The sequence below is a fragment of the Pyrgilauda ruficollis genome, unplaced genomic scaffold (genome assembly GCF_017590135.1).
Source record: "Pyrgilauda ruficollis isolate IOZ18807 unplaced genomic scaffold, ASM1759013v1 scaffold26, whole genome shotgun sequence".
In the NCBI taxonomy this organism is placed as follows: Eukaryota; Metazoa; Chordata; class Aves; order Passeriformes; family Passeridae; genus Pyrgilauda; species Pyrgilauda ruficollis.
In genome coordinates, this window is record NW_024523933.1 from 1,734,197 (window position 1) to 1,752,681 (window position 18,485).

Genomic DNA, 18,485 nt, shown 5'->3' on the forward strand with positions numbered 1-18,485 from the left:
TTGGACATCATCTAGAGCACCATTCACCTCACTCCCCAAACAACAACAAAACCAATACCTGGGTTTTGTAAAAGGCACAGACTTCTTGTTCTTATCAGGGCACAATGGAAGCAGCTGTTTTTCATCTATTAATTCCTTTCTGACTTAGAGGCTGGTTAGCCCAGATAAACTCTCCTCCATACATTCTTCCCTGACAACTGAACTCAGATAAGGTTCTCCACCAAACATCTGACCAGATTAATATGTTCTGGGCATTTGTGACAAGAGTGCTTCCCTTGGCCTAGCAGAGTCCAACCTTCTTTTTTCTTTCCTTCCCCAAGCTTTATGAGAATGATGAGAAGTTCTTTGACTTACTCAAGGTCAGACTTGAAGTGGTGGGTAAAGTAGATGATTTACTTGGGAAGAGATGCATTCTGAATTTAAAATCAGACCAAGCCTTTAACTGAAGCTCAACCAAAATGAAGACAATTATCTGTATCTCATACAAAGAGGGCTATTTTGAAAGCTTCAATTTAGCCACTTTTTGCCTAGAGCAAACTGATAAGTGAATTTTAAGAAACTTCTTTAGAAATACACAAAGTGCTATAGATAAACAAAATACTGAGAACAAGAAATACATAATGAGAACAGTCTTAGGCACATACTGAAAACTCTGGTGTTGCAACTGCTTCAAAACCTTAATGCTGTTACAGTAATGATGTCCAATGAATAACAGTATTATTCGTGCTGATCACTGAATGTTAAATGCCATTCTGAACAAGTACCTTCTGTTATTTGCCAGTGACTTTCATTTTTAAGACATTCCACTAGCAACAGGCTCTATCCATGCTGAAACATTGAAATTTCATGTTTGGTGCACCACTTACAGGTTATGAAGTTCATCTCACAAAAATGGGGAATTTATTAATTTCAAGTTCCTTTCTTGGGATACATATTAAGATTACAGAATCACATAATGGGTCAGGTTGGAATGATCCCAGTGGGTCATCTGGTCCAACCTCCCTGCTCAAGCAGTGTCCAGACGGTTCCTGAATTACATTAGCACTTTATTATTATTCCTTAATAATGATCCCCAAAAACTAAACCTATGACTGTAGATGGAACAGCATGTCATGGGCTGGATCTTGAGCTGTGCAGTCTCCAGGTTCTATGGACAGCTGTAATTGCTGATTCATTACACTGAGAAGAGAGGGTATATTTCGTATGGAGCTCGTTCTTCTTCCAGGTCAATAAGGAAATGGATCAGTCTTTATATTTCTTCAGTGTAAACCTCCAAGTCAACTGCTCAGGGGCTTATCTGTCAGGTTTTATAGAAACAAACAGAAGCCAGGAGGAGAAACCATACCCACTTACAGAGTCTCAGATACTCAGAGATGAACACATCCCTTCTATTGAACACACTGAAGAAGAAAACGTGATGTAGATCCGGCTTCCCTCCTTGAAATGAGTGTATTTGAAACTACGTAAAACAAAAGACCTCACTGTTTAGGATGCCTTTGCTTTTGGAAATGTCTAGCGATAATCAGCACGTCGACAAAATAAATAATGGTACTCTCACATTATTGTTTTTGTTCAGTTATGCCAGGACAATCTTACTGTTTCATATGAGATAATGATGCAATAAATCTTAAGAGGTCTATGCCACTGCATTTTAATTTTTTTTTTTAATGACATGCTCCCAAGACTTCTAGCATACAGATACATCACCCTCATAAAGGCGTTGATCCTTGTGTGGCTGCAAATGTTGATATACTCCATTACCAGCAACAGCACTAGCACAGGTTACACAGAGGTGCTATGAAGGATGAGCCTCAGACACAGCTCTCCATGGTGTCTGAGAACTGCTGTTCTTTTACACGTGCAATCTCTCATGCTACGAAAAACAAATTCAAAAACAAAACAAAAAAACCAGCAGAAGATTCCATCAGAAAAAACAGAGTGGTAGGGAAATCTCCGTATCACCCTAACAAGCACAGACTGTGCTGTCAGGCAGCTCTATTCTTTCATGTCGTGTCACTCAGCTGTCTTTTGCTGGAGTCAAAATGCCTTCCTTGTTCAGTGACTTAGCACCTGCAAATTGCAAAAGCAAAGCCCTAGCAGCATTTCATCCACATGGCATGACTAAGAGCATGAGCCATGAATTAGGGTAGCACATAGCCAAGCATGTGCTGTCACTCTTCCCCTTCACTGCACATTCCTTCTGCTTTGAGACTACTTCGGCATTTGCCAAAAGTCTAAGTCTATTTGCTAAGAAAGTTAAAATTCGGTTGGGTTTTTCACACCCTCCCTCCAAGCTACTTTTATGTCAGATTGTCAGGCTGAACTGGCTCACTAAGCAATCCCGCAGTTACTAGCATCGGTTCAGGAACGGCAGCTGAGGAGTTGGGGAAGGAAAGAGGTGGGAAGAACAAAGGACAGGACAACTTCCTCAAATGTCTGACCTAGCCTTCACTACAACTAATAGTAAGGCTACTACTACAAGGAGTATTAAATCTTGTTAAGGCTGGTAAGCAGTCCTTGCACCCTGCCCAAAAAAGCACAGGTCATAATTAAAACAAAAAAGGCACAGAAAGCAGAGATTTGTGTGTACGCAACAGAAGACGGGAACTGAGAGAAGGCAGCACAGAAGCACAAGCCATCCACACAAGGTGGACAGCACAGCTATTTGCTCTGGGCCAAGTTGCACAAGGCTTTGAGGAACCTGATCTAATGGAAGGTATCCCTGCCCGTGTCAGAGGGCTGGAACGAAATGTTCTTTAAGGTCCATTCCAACCCAAACTGTGCTATGATTCCATGATACCTGGCCATCCCAGGGACCAGCAGAAGCCTAGCTGCAGCAGCTCAGATCTCAGCAGGGGCAAATTCATCCAGAGATACCCCCTACGAACTTATCTGGCTTGTCCTGATCCCAGAGGTGGCTCATACCATCCTAAGTGCACGAAGTACTCCATCATAGAGGGAGTACTCATCTAAACACAGATCACAGCGCAAGCTGAACACTGCTTTAAGGGCACTGGAGGCAAAGCAATGCAAGTGCCTTGCACTACTAAATTCTCCTGCAATAACTCAAGACAAACAAAATGAAAAATCAACATTTTAGATAAAGTTTCAATGCCTTTTTTTGTTCCTCCTTTTATAAAATCAGAAGGCTATAAAGAGCTACAGACAAAACATGAACAACACATGTCCAAGTTCCAGAACACAAGGAGTATCAGTGTTTAGAAATAAGTATTTTTTAAAGATGCCGGTTCTCTGCAGAGTTTTCACATTGTGTCAGAAGAAATAGGGAAGACAAAAAGTAAATATGCTTGCTAGTCAATGATTTAAGGGAACACTCAAAACAGCTACTAAGGGAGACAGACTGGTGAAACCCACATCTGGCTTTCACAGCTGCTTGAGAAACGATTCACAAAGGGCTCGGGTCAGCATGCAGCACGGGCTCAGGACTGGTACCCATCACCACACCGCAGGCAGACACTTCCCATATTAGCAGATGGGCACAGCAGGGTCTGGTACAGGACAGCAGGAAGCTCCGACAGACAGATTGCCAGTGCAGAATTTCACAGGGGGAATGGTGAAGGTCGATTATCAAAAATGTAACCTTTTGGTTTTCCACAGAGCATGTTTTTCTCTTAAAGTTCCCACTCAGCAGTTATTCATTACCAGTTTCCTCCTGTTAGAGAAATTACTTGGTTGGCATGGCAACATATTCCCACCACGAATTTCTATCCCTGTGCCTACTTTCAGTTCCTGAGAACTGAGAGCTTCACTGATTCCTCTTCACCCTTTCATGCCATTACTGCCTATACCATACTCCTTCACATGGGCTTTTATTTGAATTGCATCTGGCATCCATGGGTGTGCACAGTCATTGTGTTCTCTGGCAAAGACATTATACAGAGGAGCTGCAGTTCAGGAACACACTCAATGTAAAGAGCAACTCCTAAACACACCAGAGACATGGTCAAGGCTTGGTAACTGACCTACATCATCCATGTTTTAGAGGGTAAAAGATATTTTCCCTTACTTTAAAATGAGTAAGGCAAATTCATCTAATGTTATTATGAAATTTTAAAACAGAAAGATAGCTTAACAGAGGATGCACTCCAACTACATTTGCTGATATAATTTGTACTCACCACTAACTGACGGATAACAACAAAAACATTTATCTTTTTAGAGATTATATGGCTTTAGAGATCCTTTGAGTGAAGGCAAGGAACACATTAAAAAATCAGAGTACATAATCAACAATAAACCCTCTCATACACACTTCATCCCAGCATTTGATACGAATAAAATTAGTCCATAAAGAATATTTAAAGTTCACTACTTCACAAAAACTTTCCTTGTTGTAAATGTACTGCATATTAGCTTAACAGCAGGGTTTAAACAAAACTAAGAACAAGCATCATGTCAGTAATGTATTACCTAACATGCTCATTACCCTGCCTGAAAATGCAAGGACATTTAATCCAATTTATTTCTTCCAATTATTTTAAAGACTGTTAAAGACTTCTAGAGATTATGGTAGAAGCTTTTATAGATGTAAGGCTCCTGCATGGTACACCCTGGCCCTGAGTCAGTGCCACGAGTAAGTAACAGATCTCCTCCAGTTCCTAAAAGCCAAGCAGATACTTACCTTCTCTACTGAATGCTTAATATTCAGTATCTTCCAAAAACAAGCCCACAGCATGCAGACCAGATATTTCATACTCTGTATGTGTGATCTGGATTTACTTTATCAGGCTGCACATTAGGAAAAAAGTGTTCACTGAAACTGGTTAAGCATTGGGACAGGATCCCCAGGGAAGTGGTGGAGTCCCTATCCCTTGAACTGTTCAAAAAAGCTTAGAGCACATCTCTGCACTGCCACAACCTCAGAGGAGTTAACAGTGGACAGGAGCTTCCAAACTGCTGTTCTGCCATATAAATCATGGACCAGACCAGTACTACTTCCACCAGTAGTTTTTTTGTTGACAGCTGTCAATAACATTACTACTTCTTATTGCTTTTTACTCAACAACAGAACAACATATTAGTATAAAAGCCCTAAGTACTCTATTAAACATAAGTTATAGGACCATGAAGTTATCACAGAGCATTGTTCCACAATACCCAGCAGCTGAAGGAAGAAAAACTGAAGTCTTTTGTTTTCAAAAGCATAGCTTCTACCCTCCCCAGACACCTCATCAAATGGACTCTCCAGAAATCCACAATTCTGTTCTACTGTAAGTAAAGGGAAAACCGGGAGTGTCACAGGAAATGCACTCACTGCCACCACTGCTTATATCACTACATCTTCAGCTCCTACTGCAGTCTAAGGATGGCAGTAGGCAGGTGGAACACACGGTTTACAGGTCAAAACCCACACCATAGCCTCTGGTTATCAGGAGAATCTCCATGGAGCTCAAAGAGCAGTGAAAACTTGCAATACTAAACATCATCTTCTGCTCATGTGGTCCCCAGCTGCACACTGACAGGTACAGGCTGGTGTACCAGGGTACTGTTGCTATATGCTTGGTTTTTGCCTGTGCTTTCTGGAGGTACATGACAACAGCTGCCATTGTATGTGTAAAAAGAACCTCTCATTAGGTTCACTGTGATCACTCCTGCATTCTTGTAACATCCCATATGGACAAAACCAAAATGACCACTGTATGTGTGGAAAAAAGAACAAGCGGGGCTGTGGTAATCAGTGGGTGTGATGACCTCTATGCAATGGAGTTCCAGAGGAGAGTGGAGAAAGAAAGGTACTAACAAACACCCAGTCCCGGTCAATCTACACTCCCAACTAGAGGAGAGTAGAAGTTGTCAGGGAACTAAGTGGGATCTCATGGGGGAGATCTCTAAAGGGTCAAACAGCACAGGAGTACTGGAAGGTCTCTAAGGAGATCAAAGTACAACACTAGTATATATAACCACTCAGAAAAGCAAGAAGAATTAGGACACCAGTTTGGGAGACATGAAACACATGAAGGAGCTCCAGTACAGCAGTATAGCAGGAGGAGCAAGAAAAGGATGAACACACAAATATCACACAGGAACACATGGGTGGTTTTGGGAACTCTACAAGTTCAGACTTGTAGAGAATATCAAAGGCAACAAGAACTTCTACCACTACATCAACAATACAAGGATGAACAGGAAAAATGTGGGTTCATGGCTGAAACAGGGCACAGCTTGCAGCACCTTCATCTACCATGTGTGAAAGGTCCTAGAAATTGGCAAAAAAGCTATCAAAGAAAGCAGAAAATGTCATGGAAGGGCAACTACAATACTGAAAACATAATCAACTATCTGTAACACAGACAGGAGAGGGTGATGCTGCTGTCTTCCAAGGACAAACTGATATGACTGCTACAGAATTTCCAGTAACTCCCTCACTGCAATGGCATAAGCTCCACACAGAGCATCACAGAGGAAGATCAAAGTCAGCGTCTCAGAATCAGTATCAATCTCTAGTGTATATCATGAAAGTAGGAAACAAGCTGCAAACATCAACAGAGACAAAGGAGGCAGGGTGCATGTGACATCTGCGTGGCTGGTGTTCCCTCCAGGCACCAGGGGAATGGAGGCAATTTGGAGGAGACAGGGCTGAGCAGGCTAATCTAACACAGTCCTTTCCATGAACAAGCTTTGCCTGGGAAGATCACCTGTCCTCCCTCCACTGCATCCTCAGCACCTCTCCTCCTCTTCCTTGTTCCCTGCCTACCCCAATGAGCTGGGTCTTACCACACTTGTCTGCTTGGTCTCCATCCTTGGGCAATGGGAAGCATGAGCAGTGGCCTGTGCCAGCAGGGGAGGACAAACACCACCTTTGGTTGCTGCTGTTTTTTTCTGCCTGTGGTTCCTATAGTTTCCTGGTATGTTTAAGCAATGAAAGCAAGCAATAACAACATCTGTAAAAGGACATCTGAAAACAGATGCCCCCCTAAATAACAGTTTGTTAAATACTCATCCTCACAATGTGAAACAGGGTGGGGTTTGGGAGAGGAGAGTGAGGAGATTGTGAAGAGAATTTAAAAATGAAACAAGAAAACCCAAAACAAATTAAAAAATTAAAGAAAACAGAAACCTTACAGTAATTTATGTAAGGACTCATCTCCACAGGGACAAATAAGGAAAAAAGCCAATGATGCTAAAAAATACATACAGCTCTTTCAGTACTTCCCCAGCAGGATACAGAACAAGAGTAAAATATACATCAAAAAGAGTACTTATAAGACAACCTCCAACAGAAAAGAAAAGCTAACAGAACATCAATGAACAAGAGAAAAGTAAAAGTAATCCTTTCTCATAATGAACAGCAAGGATTAAAATAATTTTGGTACTTTCATAACATAATTGTCTCATGATGCTGAAGTGTTCGTGATATTGAAAATTACTGAGCTATGTTGGCTTATGCTTATTTTTCGTAGGCTAGCCACTATACAATACACTAACAATGCACACTTACACAACACTTCTCACTTCAAGAGCCCTTGAAGAAATAGAGTATCACAATTACCAAACTGAGAACCAGGAAGAGAGAAGATTTCACTTTACTGAAGTCAAAACAAAGGGAATGGACAAGAGCCCAGTCACTTCCATCTCAATTCTACTTTGAATATACCAACATGCCCTGGTGAGCAAAATATAGACTGTCATAATAAACTGACTACTCTAATGAGCATTAAAACAAACAAAAAAATTCCACTAAACTCATCTGTGAGTAGAACAAAATGAAACCTAGTGACTAACTTTTCTCCTCGCTAAGTAGCTTAAAGATTTTGTGAGTAACAATTAACAATTAACAATTTCACAGAGACATTTCAATGGAAAACATTTTTAATCAAGGCTCTGGACACCCAAAGTTGGCATGCATCAGCAGGACAGCACAACATATAATCATAGACAGAGCTAAACAAGAGGCAATTCCATTTCTTTTAAGAAAAGCGGGATTATCTAACTCACCTTCATCAGTTTCTTAATACGAACAGAGGGGTTAAGTACACTTGTAACCTATTGAATTGCCCTTCCATTGCAGCCTGAAACAAACTTCAGATGCCCAACCAGGCAAGTTACCAGACAAGAAGAGTAACTACTTTTCATATGCCAATAATAGTTTCACACATGAAGTCTAAAATGCTCATTGTTGTATCTTAGAATTCCACTGCACTGTGACATGAAATAACACAGACCTGTGATGACTTTCAAGGCAGAGATGCAACAGGATTTTAGAATACAGTACTGTATACCAGCTCCCATGACTACAGTGTTAATACCCTTCTGGCACAATGCATAAAAGGAAAAATCTGTACCTCACTGGTTCCTCAATTAGGATTGCAAGCTCAATCACAATTACAGCTAAACTGTCAATATTGGATTCCCCAAAAAGAAAGAAATGGAGCACACACAAGTGTCATGGGAACTTTGGATATCAGGGGGAGTCACATTAATTGCAGATATTTGGATGGTTAAAGTCATTCTTGTGGTTTTTTTTAAACCATTTTCAGTGACTTCTTCAGTGCAGTAATGGAAATGCTGACCTTTCACATCTTGAAAAAGGAATCTATTTTCAATCCAAAACGTAGATTTAGGAATTCACAGTAACCACAGATATACAGCTTGGATACGTCATGCTTGTTTTTCTTTGTGCCCAGTTTCTCAGCTGAATAAATCTTCCAGGAGACTCCCATCATAAGCTCTGGTAGCAGTGCAAGCTGAGAGGTCATCAGTGATCAAAAAGGCAGACTGGCTGGAAGGTGAGCTCACAAAATAGTTGACTGGGAAAGAAGGCAACCAAACTATAATATTGCAATGAACTTCAGCAATACGCTCCAATCAAAGGGTCAACTTTTCTTCTCTCAAAGGCAACATTACTTTTCTAATCCATATAAGCACATAAAAAATATCAACTTATGTATCTAACATGATATATTCTGTAACTGTGTTTTTGCTATGTAACTGTAACAATATTAAGCTATGTTAGTTTCTGGGTAACATCTCACATTCTCTATGAAACTTTCTCCAGTCTTGGCAAACAAAGTATTATCCTTCTCCTCTACCAAATAGTTCTTCATAAAAATCTAAATTTCTTGTAATTGAAACCATCTTATTGCTGCCTTTCTATTACTGTAGACATAGGAAATCTATTGGGCATGGCACTGTCGGCTAAACACACGTTGTTTGGAGCAGAGATCTTCCTCTGCTTCACTCCTTTACACTTGCTGCTGAATTCCTAATAAGCACAGCCACTAATATCTGAAGAACACCATTAAAAGACTGTCTAAGCTTCTGATTAAGTAAACCTAGATACCCTGGGACCACCCTTTATCAGAACAATGCCTCACACAATGAAGTTTTCACCCACAAGTGAAAATCCCCCTGTTCCTACCATACAAGAACAAACAATACCAGACAGAATAAGGAGCACATTCCCTGCTGTGCTCTGTAACAGTCAACTCAGCTGCCTAGGAAAGGAAAGCAATGGCAGACAGCGGTCAGTAAATTAAGTCTCAGAGGATCTGGGATACTTCACTTAGTGTGAATTTCAGACAGCATCATACATCTTACAACCCCACCCACACTTTTAGTCTGCAAACTTGGCGAAAACCTGCCTGGCAAGCATGCTGAGCTGGTTAAGCTATCATTTCCTGTTAGTCTTAAATCTGTTACCTTTCTATTACATTTCTGAGTCTGATTCCTGGGAAAAAAAAAAAAAAAAGAAAAAGGAAACCACACCTACATCCATGACAAAACCCCTTGGCTCCCTACACATGAGCTGACTTCAGAAGGAATAAGAAACATGAAACACTGAAAAGATTCAGTGTTTGGTAATGCAGCACTGCAGAAACATGCCAGAAGTGGGCAGCTGGGGTCCCAGAATCAGCAAAGATGTCTCAGGATGTAGTTCAAGATACAGGTCACCAGCTGTAATCAAAAGCAGCACCCATGATCTTTTTCCCACTCTCCCCATCTCCATATAACAGAGGATATCCATGATTTCACATGCAAGTATGACTTGCAAGACATAGACAACCATTCCCTTTCTCCCTCTGGGTAGGTTCTTCTTGGACCAGTGATCAGCTGACCCTACACTCCCCAATGTCATTGAGTCACTGGCAATGGATTGAGCAAGAATGCTAGGATAACAGCAAAGATGTAAGAGTTGGCTACCTTTTTTCTTCATACAAGCTTCCACTCAACGTGAAACAGTACTCACCAGCTTGTGATGCTTGATTTGACTTAATTAATCCAACTGACATAACCCTTCTGGGATGTGACTTGCACCCTTCTGGGCTGCAAGCATAGCCTTCGGCTGTGCTCAGGAAATGTATCTCCTAGGTATATCTCACAGGGCTTTGCATTGTGCCCTGGAGGTTAAATCCTTACTGGATCTGGAGTCAGATCTTGACCTCTTTCTGAAGACTATTCCACATTTATGACACTGCAAAGCAACCAATGAATTGTACCAGCTGTGATTCTAACACTTCATAACTCCCTGAAGTGATGGCAATTGCAAGGTGAAAAGAACCAACAGAAAGCAAGAAGGGCTTTCTTTGCAGAAGAGATCAATACACGTGCACTGTCCATACACATCTTGTTTCCCCAAATCAATCATACTAAACATTAAGTTATTCAGAAAACAAATAAGTAATTGAATAAAGCAGAAACTCACAAACGACAACAGCAAATATCAGAAGTGCTCTTTCTTCTGCTAATACAAAGAATGTACCCAAGCTGAATGAATCACTGCGAAACAGTTCCCCATATAGTCATGGAGTAAGCTTTGTTACTGAGACCATTCTCAACTGAATGCGAATAGGTATTTTTGGAAATCTTTAAAAATAAGAGATTTATGTCAGTATTATCCAGGCTGAGGTAAAACATATTTATGTATATAACAACATAAGGATGGATGGCATTCTTCAGAGACAGGAAGATAAATTTGGCTGGCTATGAAAGACACAGAACAATATTGGCTTATTAAAGGGTTTTGTCATTTTAATAATTTCTTTTCATAATTCAGTAATGATAAGTGATTAGAATGTAGACAGATAAAGAAGAATTAGGAGGACACTTCAGAGTAAGACATATAATCCTCCAGTGATGATTTGAGAGAACAAAATGTAGGCAAAGGAACAGATGAGACTGCAGATCTGGAAACAAAAAGACTGATGATAATGAGCAGTCATCATTCTCTGTATTTGAAGATTGATTGTGGGATCTAAGTCCCACATTCATATCTTCTTTTAACAACAGCTTACGGCACAACTCAGCAAATACTTAAAAAAGTGCAACTGAACACTAAGTTGCACACATTTACCAGTTTTTAGAAACTGGGCCACATTCTGCAATGACTAGCAGGATTTTCAAACTCCACACTGAAGCCAGTCAACACTATTCACCCTGACTTCTTAACAGTAGCCACCACCTAATAAATTCTCCACCCAGTCTTTATTACTAATACATTAATCCAGCTTCCATGCATTTTCACAATAGTGAAATATTTCCAGAATAGTTTTTGACACAAATAAAGACTGAAGATTTTTTTTTCCTGCTGAAGTACCCTACCTTCAACCTCATGGGGAGGGACAACCTTCTTCATAGCCTTTTTGGAAGCTGGTAACTGAGAAAGATTTTACTGCAGCCCAAAAGATCTAAAGTTGTAGGTCACTGGAGGATATTAAATGATAAGCAAATTCATATTTCTAAAGTAATTCTCTCAATTTATTAGCAATGCTAGCTCCTGTTCCACAGTAGGGGAGATAATAATGAAGCCTTGTTAAAGGGCGATGCGGTATCTTTCATGTAGTGTCTTCTTTTCATTTGTGATAAAGTCATTAAAGCAGCACTGTGTCTTCCTGAAGCATCAAACAATTGACTGCATTAAATCTCCTGTGCAAAATTAAGGACAGTAGCTCACTGGAAAAATAAGCATGTGTTCTTGCTAATGCTGATGGCCTTCTAAAAAGCATTAAACTACTCTAAATTTGTGACAATAAAACAATGCAGAACTTTTTTAACTTTTTCCAAAGCAAAGAGAAAATCAATTTCCCTTGTAAATACCTCTTTGTTCCAAATCTGACTAGTTACCTCTATCTCATAAGGCATGTCTTCCTTACAGACTGCCTAAATCCTATTCTCCCACAATGATCTAACTTCACACTCAATGTCTTAAATTTGGGTTGGTAAAGGTTTGTCTTCACTACACCAACACAGGCTGCAGCTCCAGAGCCCTGTCTTGCTCACCTCTTCTACAGTCACAGGCTCCAAGGATCTAGTACATGGGGCATAGCTGAAATGTCAGCTTCAATGTCCTTTCAGATTCAGCTGAGACTGGGCTGCTTTGCAGCTGGGAGTACCTCACACAGTTTCATTCTCCCAGGGCTACCCTAAAATCTCAGCTGGACTACACTTTCTTTGTTTATTCCTTCTGCAGTGTTGCATTTTAAACTCGCCTTCACTTGCTCTAGATAAGTAACACTTGTGCATTGTAAAGGCTGAGACTACTTTTTAAGAAAACTACTTAAACTTTTCAGTGGTATCAGACCAGGTTTGGACGGAGCACCCAAATACAGCAAAAGACACAGAGGAAATAATGAAACAAAACAAAACACGTAATACAGAAGTTTAAAGAGCTTGGAGCTCGTGCACAAACGGTAGAGAAGAACCTTACATTATACTTAACCTCTTCTGCGAAACACTGAAGTCTCCAAATTAAAACAAAAACTAAGGGAATACAATGGATTGATTGCCTAGCTTGGTATCCAAATACAGGAAGAACTGCTAGTATCTTCTCTGTCTTGGTTCTCATCTACATCATGCATGACTTCTACTACCACCATACATAGTCAAGAGACAACCTGAAGACCAAGTTGCCCAGAGAAGTACAGGGAAGATGAATTTCTTATGAATGAAATGCACATGGCCACATGGTGCATTTTTCACCGCAACTGTATGTCACAAAAAGTAAGTGAAAAAGTAACTCAAGGTTAAAAGCTGGTGCTGCTTCTATAAAAACTTTTTTTTTTCAATTGTACTTTCATTTTGGTGCTGTAGGTGGGAATGTTCCTTCTATCTGAGTTTTTTTTACTTCCATGTTGTCCAGGTATTGGAATGATCATTTTTCACTTTTAATTCTAAGCTAGGTATTTTCTACTTCTTTAGTAAATAGGTCAAGGGGAGGACCAGCTGAGTGTGCAACACAGTCCTGCACTCATAAATGGCCAGACAACACCCAAACTCCCCCAGCAAGGTCCTGTGTGTGAAGCCCACCTTGGAGGCCATCAATCACAAGGTAGAGTTATCCAAGGCACAACTACAGAGAAAACACATTTTCTGTATGACATTTTCTATATTCATGTGTCCTGCAGAAAAGCATCTTTTAAATTAAGAAGATGTTTATTTGAAATATGTGCTCAGACTTAAGGAGACAACTCAAAGTGGTCCTGTAGAATTTCTGAGACAATAGCACCCTAAAGCCTCATGAGTATAGCATGACAACTCCGTGTTGAACCCAGTGTTCTCTGGTCTGATAGAGCAATGCTCACTATCCTGGTCAAGGTGTTCCAGACGCTGTTGGTTTCACTCCTCCACAACTAGTATTTCCTTCATGATTCTCCAACCACAGATGAAACCTTTTTTACATAACCCCTAACCCATGTCTCACTTTTGCCCTTGCAGACGTAGAGCAAATCTAGAGCCAACAGCTGACACCAAGCCAGAACAGCAAAAAACCCAAATGTCTTCCTCTGAGTTTTGGAAGAGTTTGTCTGGTGTTCAGCTCCTAAGTGATGAAGGTTTGGCCATTAAGCTCCGAAGACTCAAAATGCCATTTTACTTCCCAAAGTTTCAAGTAGAACTCACACATATGCTGTGATGGAGGTGCAACTCTAGGGACTTTGGGCACTGTAACAACACAGACAGACATGACAATTTCAAACTCCTACTACTTGGATCACACTTCAGTTCCCACTCCATGCTTCCCAGTTATGATATTCATCTTCCCAAATAGCTCCACGGGCTGGTTTTGGTAATCACATCCTTCAAACACTTGTCCCTGTTATGCATACCAACATCTACATACTCAAAGCAGTCTCCAAAGTACATGCCAAACATCTGTTTCAACCAGCTCTGTTTAGAGTTAAAGCTGTTTGCTGGAAAATTGCCATCCTAATGGCCAGCTCCTCTGTTAGTGAACTGGAGAATTCATTTTGTATTTATCGATTGCTCCCTAATGAAGAATCATAAAGGTGCCAGAGACTCTTGACCAGACACTACTTAATTAGTACTAAAGTGCATAAAATTCCAAATCAAAAGAGTTCTTTGTCCAATGGCTCAGTCACTGGGGGAAAAAGTGACATCATTTTCTGCTTATACAGAAGTCCATAAAATTTTATTTAAAAACTCTAAGGAAATTAAAAAAATATATAAATTATTCATTTCCTTCCAGTTCCTAAGACACCAAGTAGGTCTTCCAGAAACAACTCATGCTTTGCTAAAGGAAGTACTCCTCATAAAGGACCCAGCAATATGTATATGTGTCATGCACAGAATTTATTTTATACTGAACGAAGGTATATGGTAATGGAACCTTTGTCTTCTGAACACTATAGAAACTTCTCTGTTACATAAAAAGACATAATGCAAAGCATCCAGAAGGTATTAAAAATGAATGGATCTGTCTTTTCATAATTGCGGCTCACAAAACAGTTCAATTTTTACATTCCCACAAACTACATTGTATTGGACTAATTTCTGAGGGTACTTGCTCTTAAGAAGGCAAAGGTGAGAAGAAAAGAACTCAATTAAATGCCAACCTTTTTCTTCCTCTCAAACTTGAAGCCTCAAAAACACCCTGAATAACTGGTATTTCCTTTCAAGTATTTCAAATTAAGTAATCCTGAAAGTTAATTCCCTCTTTTCCATATCATTCAAATTCTCAATTAAATAACTGAGAAAATAGCAGAAAGGGAAAAAGCCAAGCAGAATTAGACAAAAGCCCATCCCTACAAGGCAATAGCATTGCTGCTTCTATTAGGCTGCTTGTTGAAGGCATCTGTCTTCAGATTAGTAAAATCTCTTGGATTCTTTGGAATTACATATCATGTACGCAAGGAAACAAAGGAGTTTGAAATGATAACAAAAAATCCATTAAAACAGACATCCTTGCTGTAATCTACCTACAATCATTGATACCACATACACAAGAAAATACCCTCCCATCTTCCTAAAAGCTATCACTCTGACACCAAGTTCGGCATAAAAAAATCAAAATCCAATTCATGATCTATACCACATCCAGCAGCTGACGTGATACCACCTTTAGTCCTCTTATCTTAATGATAAACAAGTGCATTTCACCAGAGAGAGAGCAGGTTTCCACAAACAGAAAATGGAGCAGGAGGAGCATATAAAGGATGAAACAATTGCAGTAAGGCAAATATCCCAAGAAGGCAGAATAGCAAAGACACATACATACATATATGGACTTTCCAGACATATGGTTTCCTTTACTGAAATCTATTCCTTTTTCCTTTTTTTTAAATTAAACTGCACCTTTTTTCAATAGGTGTAAAATTACACCAACAGCATCTCAGCTATCCCAGATGATTTCAGTAAGTCTTCTGCAGAGTTTTGTTGTGTGCTCTTAGCAGATCAGACTAGATGCTTACCAGTACAAGTCCCAAGAAAATATGCTCCAGAACAGTGGAAATAAAGAAAAACATAGAAGAGAAAATGGGAGGGACAGCTAACCACAGAGAAGCTGGGGAAGGGTTACCAGAGTGAGGTCACACAAACCTCTGCTTACCCCTTGCTCAGATTCCAGCAGCTCTGTTTTGACTCTGACTGCCGGCATCCCATCAAGCATTAACATTCTGTTCTCAAAGGCGCTGATGTCCTAAGGCAAAAAAGGACAAGGTTAATCAAAAAATTATGAAAAAACCCACTTGTTTCAATTCACTGGTTTAAGTTCTACAATACTGTAGAAGTATGTTTCTTTCAGCGGAAATGAAGTTAACGAGGAGGATGTAATAGTAATTTCAAGGAGTAGCTGCCAAGTTACTACTTCTGCTAAAACAGTAAATCACACTTTCAGTTATCCTTAAATGAGAACTAAGTCTTTGTAAGCAACAAGGAAAAATCATCTCCAATTACTATTTTGTAATTTGAAATTAATTACACAGGTACACGTATATTAATTCCTTGCTTTAGAACTGAAAAGAAAAGCAGTGGTGTCAAAGAGTTTGAAGGTTTTGGCAGTATGCTTAGGTATAGTTGATTTCAGTCAAAACACTTGCACTTCTGGTAGAGAAAGCTTATATGGAGAGAAGTTACAGTGAAGGCCTGTATCCATACACATTATAAATGAATACATAATTGCTCAAATTTCTTTTCATCTTATAAAGTTATCAGCATTTGCTAATGAAAATCTCCACACACCTCTGAGACAAAAAAATAATCTCTGAGAGAGATAAAAAAGCAAGTTAAAAACAGGCACTGTCCATGTAGTTATGGGCACTATATGCTGAGAGCTTCAAGCTGAAGAAGGATTTGCAGAACTGTGGTTCTCTGAATCAACATTCCTGCTGTTACTGGAGCAGTTTATGAGGACATACAAAACAATCCTCTTGTGCCTGCAATTCAAACAGTACCTCAACCCGAATCAATTTTCTACGCAAGCCAAGGCTCAAGGCCGGTGTTTGAAGGCAAGTGTCTTCAGCTGCCATTTAGTCTGGACACCATGGAGAGAATAAAAACATTTTATCCTTCAAGCTAGCATGTGAGCTTACAAATCCAGACACCTTGGTCAGTGCTAAAGAAATGTGGAGACATCACACCCATTTTTCAAATAATGTAACTGGAGCACACTTCACTTACAAGTGACTCATTCACAGGCAGTTATTAATCTGCAGCCCTGTCTGGAAGACTCTAGGCTGGAAACTCACCTCTGCTCTGGTACCTCATAGTCCTCTAACTGCATGAGAATGGAAAAAAAACCATTTTCCCTGTGTTTCACAGGCAGCAGATTCATTCAGCACTGTGTGGTGCCATTATTCATAAGGAATGCATTCATAGCCTTGTTTCTTATGGTTGCTTCAGTGGAAGCCTAAGGAAAATGGTCTATCGGAAGGGAGCTTCCAAAGTACTTTTTAAAAACTTAAACTACTTTAAACATTTTCTTTTTTTTCCAATCAATAAACCTCATCCCAGGACCTCCACTTTCCAGGATAGAAATACTGCAGAAACTGTTTATTTTTTGTATACTCCTTTATTGTAATTTAAAGAACATGTTGAAAAGGGAAATTGATAGGCCCAACATGCTGCCAAAAGCAGAGCAAATTACCTGCTTAAAATCCCTGTCACCCCCACTTTAAGTCCTGTGTATTTTAGCACCCAGAGCTGTGGTGCTTACTTACTACAGGACTGGAAGAAGCTTGATGGTGAAGCAGATAAGCAAGTGCAATCTCTATTGCCTTCCTTTAAAAGTAGATTTAGATCATTCACAAAAAGCTCTAAATGCTTAGAGTTATAAAATTTCAGATTGAACAAGTAATTTTCAGCAGAACACCTCTGCATTCAAACATGTGAGAATGGAAACCAGTCAAGCTATTGACGTGTCTCACTCCATGCTATGCTACGGCTGTGCATCTACTGTTCTTTTAAAGGTTGACACAACAGGAAGGGGAAGAAAAACAAGTTTCTCCTATGTTTGCTGAGCAAATTATTTTGTGCACCTTGATCTTTATTCAGTGTTTGAGGCATGAGGTAGAAAAAATGCAGGAAAGAAGGATCCCTGATGCCACAAAGGAGCTGGATGAAATTGTGCCTGGCTTTACATCTTTCTCCCCAGCAAGGGCCCTGCACTGTTTACTTATTAGCAGCAGATCTCAGGTGTCACTGAGCCCCATCAGTTTGGATGTGGTTTGAGGTGGATAAAGAGCAGAAGCCAGCATGGCATTCCTGGCTCCCCCAGTGCCTATTTTGCAAGTTGAGAGGTCCCTCTGCTTTCTTGATTTATAGACAGCACAGTTGAATTTTACAGCAAGATCAGGAATACACCATCATCAAACATCCCTTAGGCTGTTTAGCTCATAGACAAAGAAGGATGGCTGATGCTGCACCGTGTCCCTGAGGAAGTTTTACCCGCCTGAGCAAAGGGACAAGGCTGGCTTACACAGGAGGCACAGGCAGAAGGAGGGGGGAAGACAAAGTGCCATGGAGGAAAGGCAGGTTTAATGAACTGTTAGAATCTGATTAGAGGCTAATGTCCCTTTTAGTGCTTTGTACCAATTTACAGCTGATATACTTGAACCATTTTTTCCCCACTGGCTGTGATAAACTCATTAGTTTTAAAAATGCAAGCTAAACAGAGCCTTTGAAGTCTAAAACTGATAAATCATGAAAACCTGACTAGTTCATGTACCATTTAACACATTTACATTTAACTAAATTTTCACTGTGTTCGCTTCTCCTTTTGTTCTCCAAAAATCTTA

General features: G+C 40.0%; 1 protein-coding gene across 4 annotated transcripts in view; it reads right to left on the minus strand.

Moving 5' to 3' along the window:
- KLF12 (Kruppel like factor 12) overlaps window positions 1-18,485 on the minus strand; it is a 228,749-nt gene that overhangs the window by 125,594 nt on the left and 84,670 nt on the right. For 2 of the 4 annotated variants that reach the window (XM_041471239.1, XM_041471238.1), the window contains exon 3: window positions 15,800-15,889. The exons of 1 other annotated variant lie outside the window; for it this stretch is intronic. In XM_041471239.1, coding sequence (XP_041327173.1) covers window positions 15,800-15,889 — 90 coding nt within the window. Of the gene's footprint in view, window positions 1-15,789; window positions 15,890-18,485 lie in introns of those variants that run through there. One more of the 4 variants, XM_041471241.1, reaches the window with a different exon arrangement.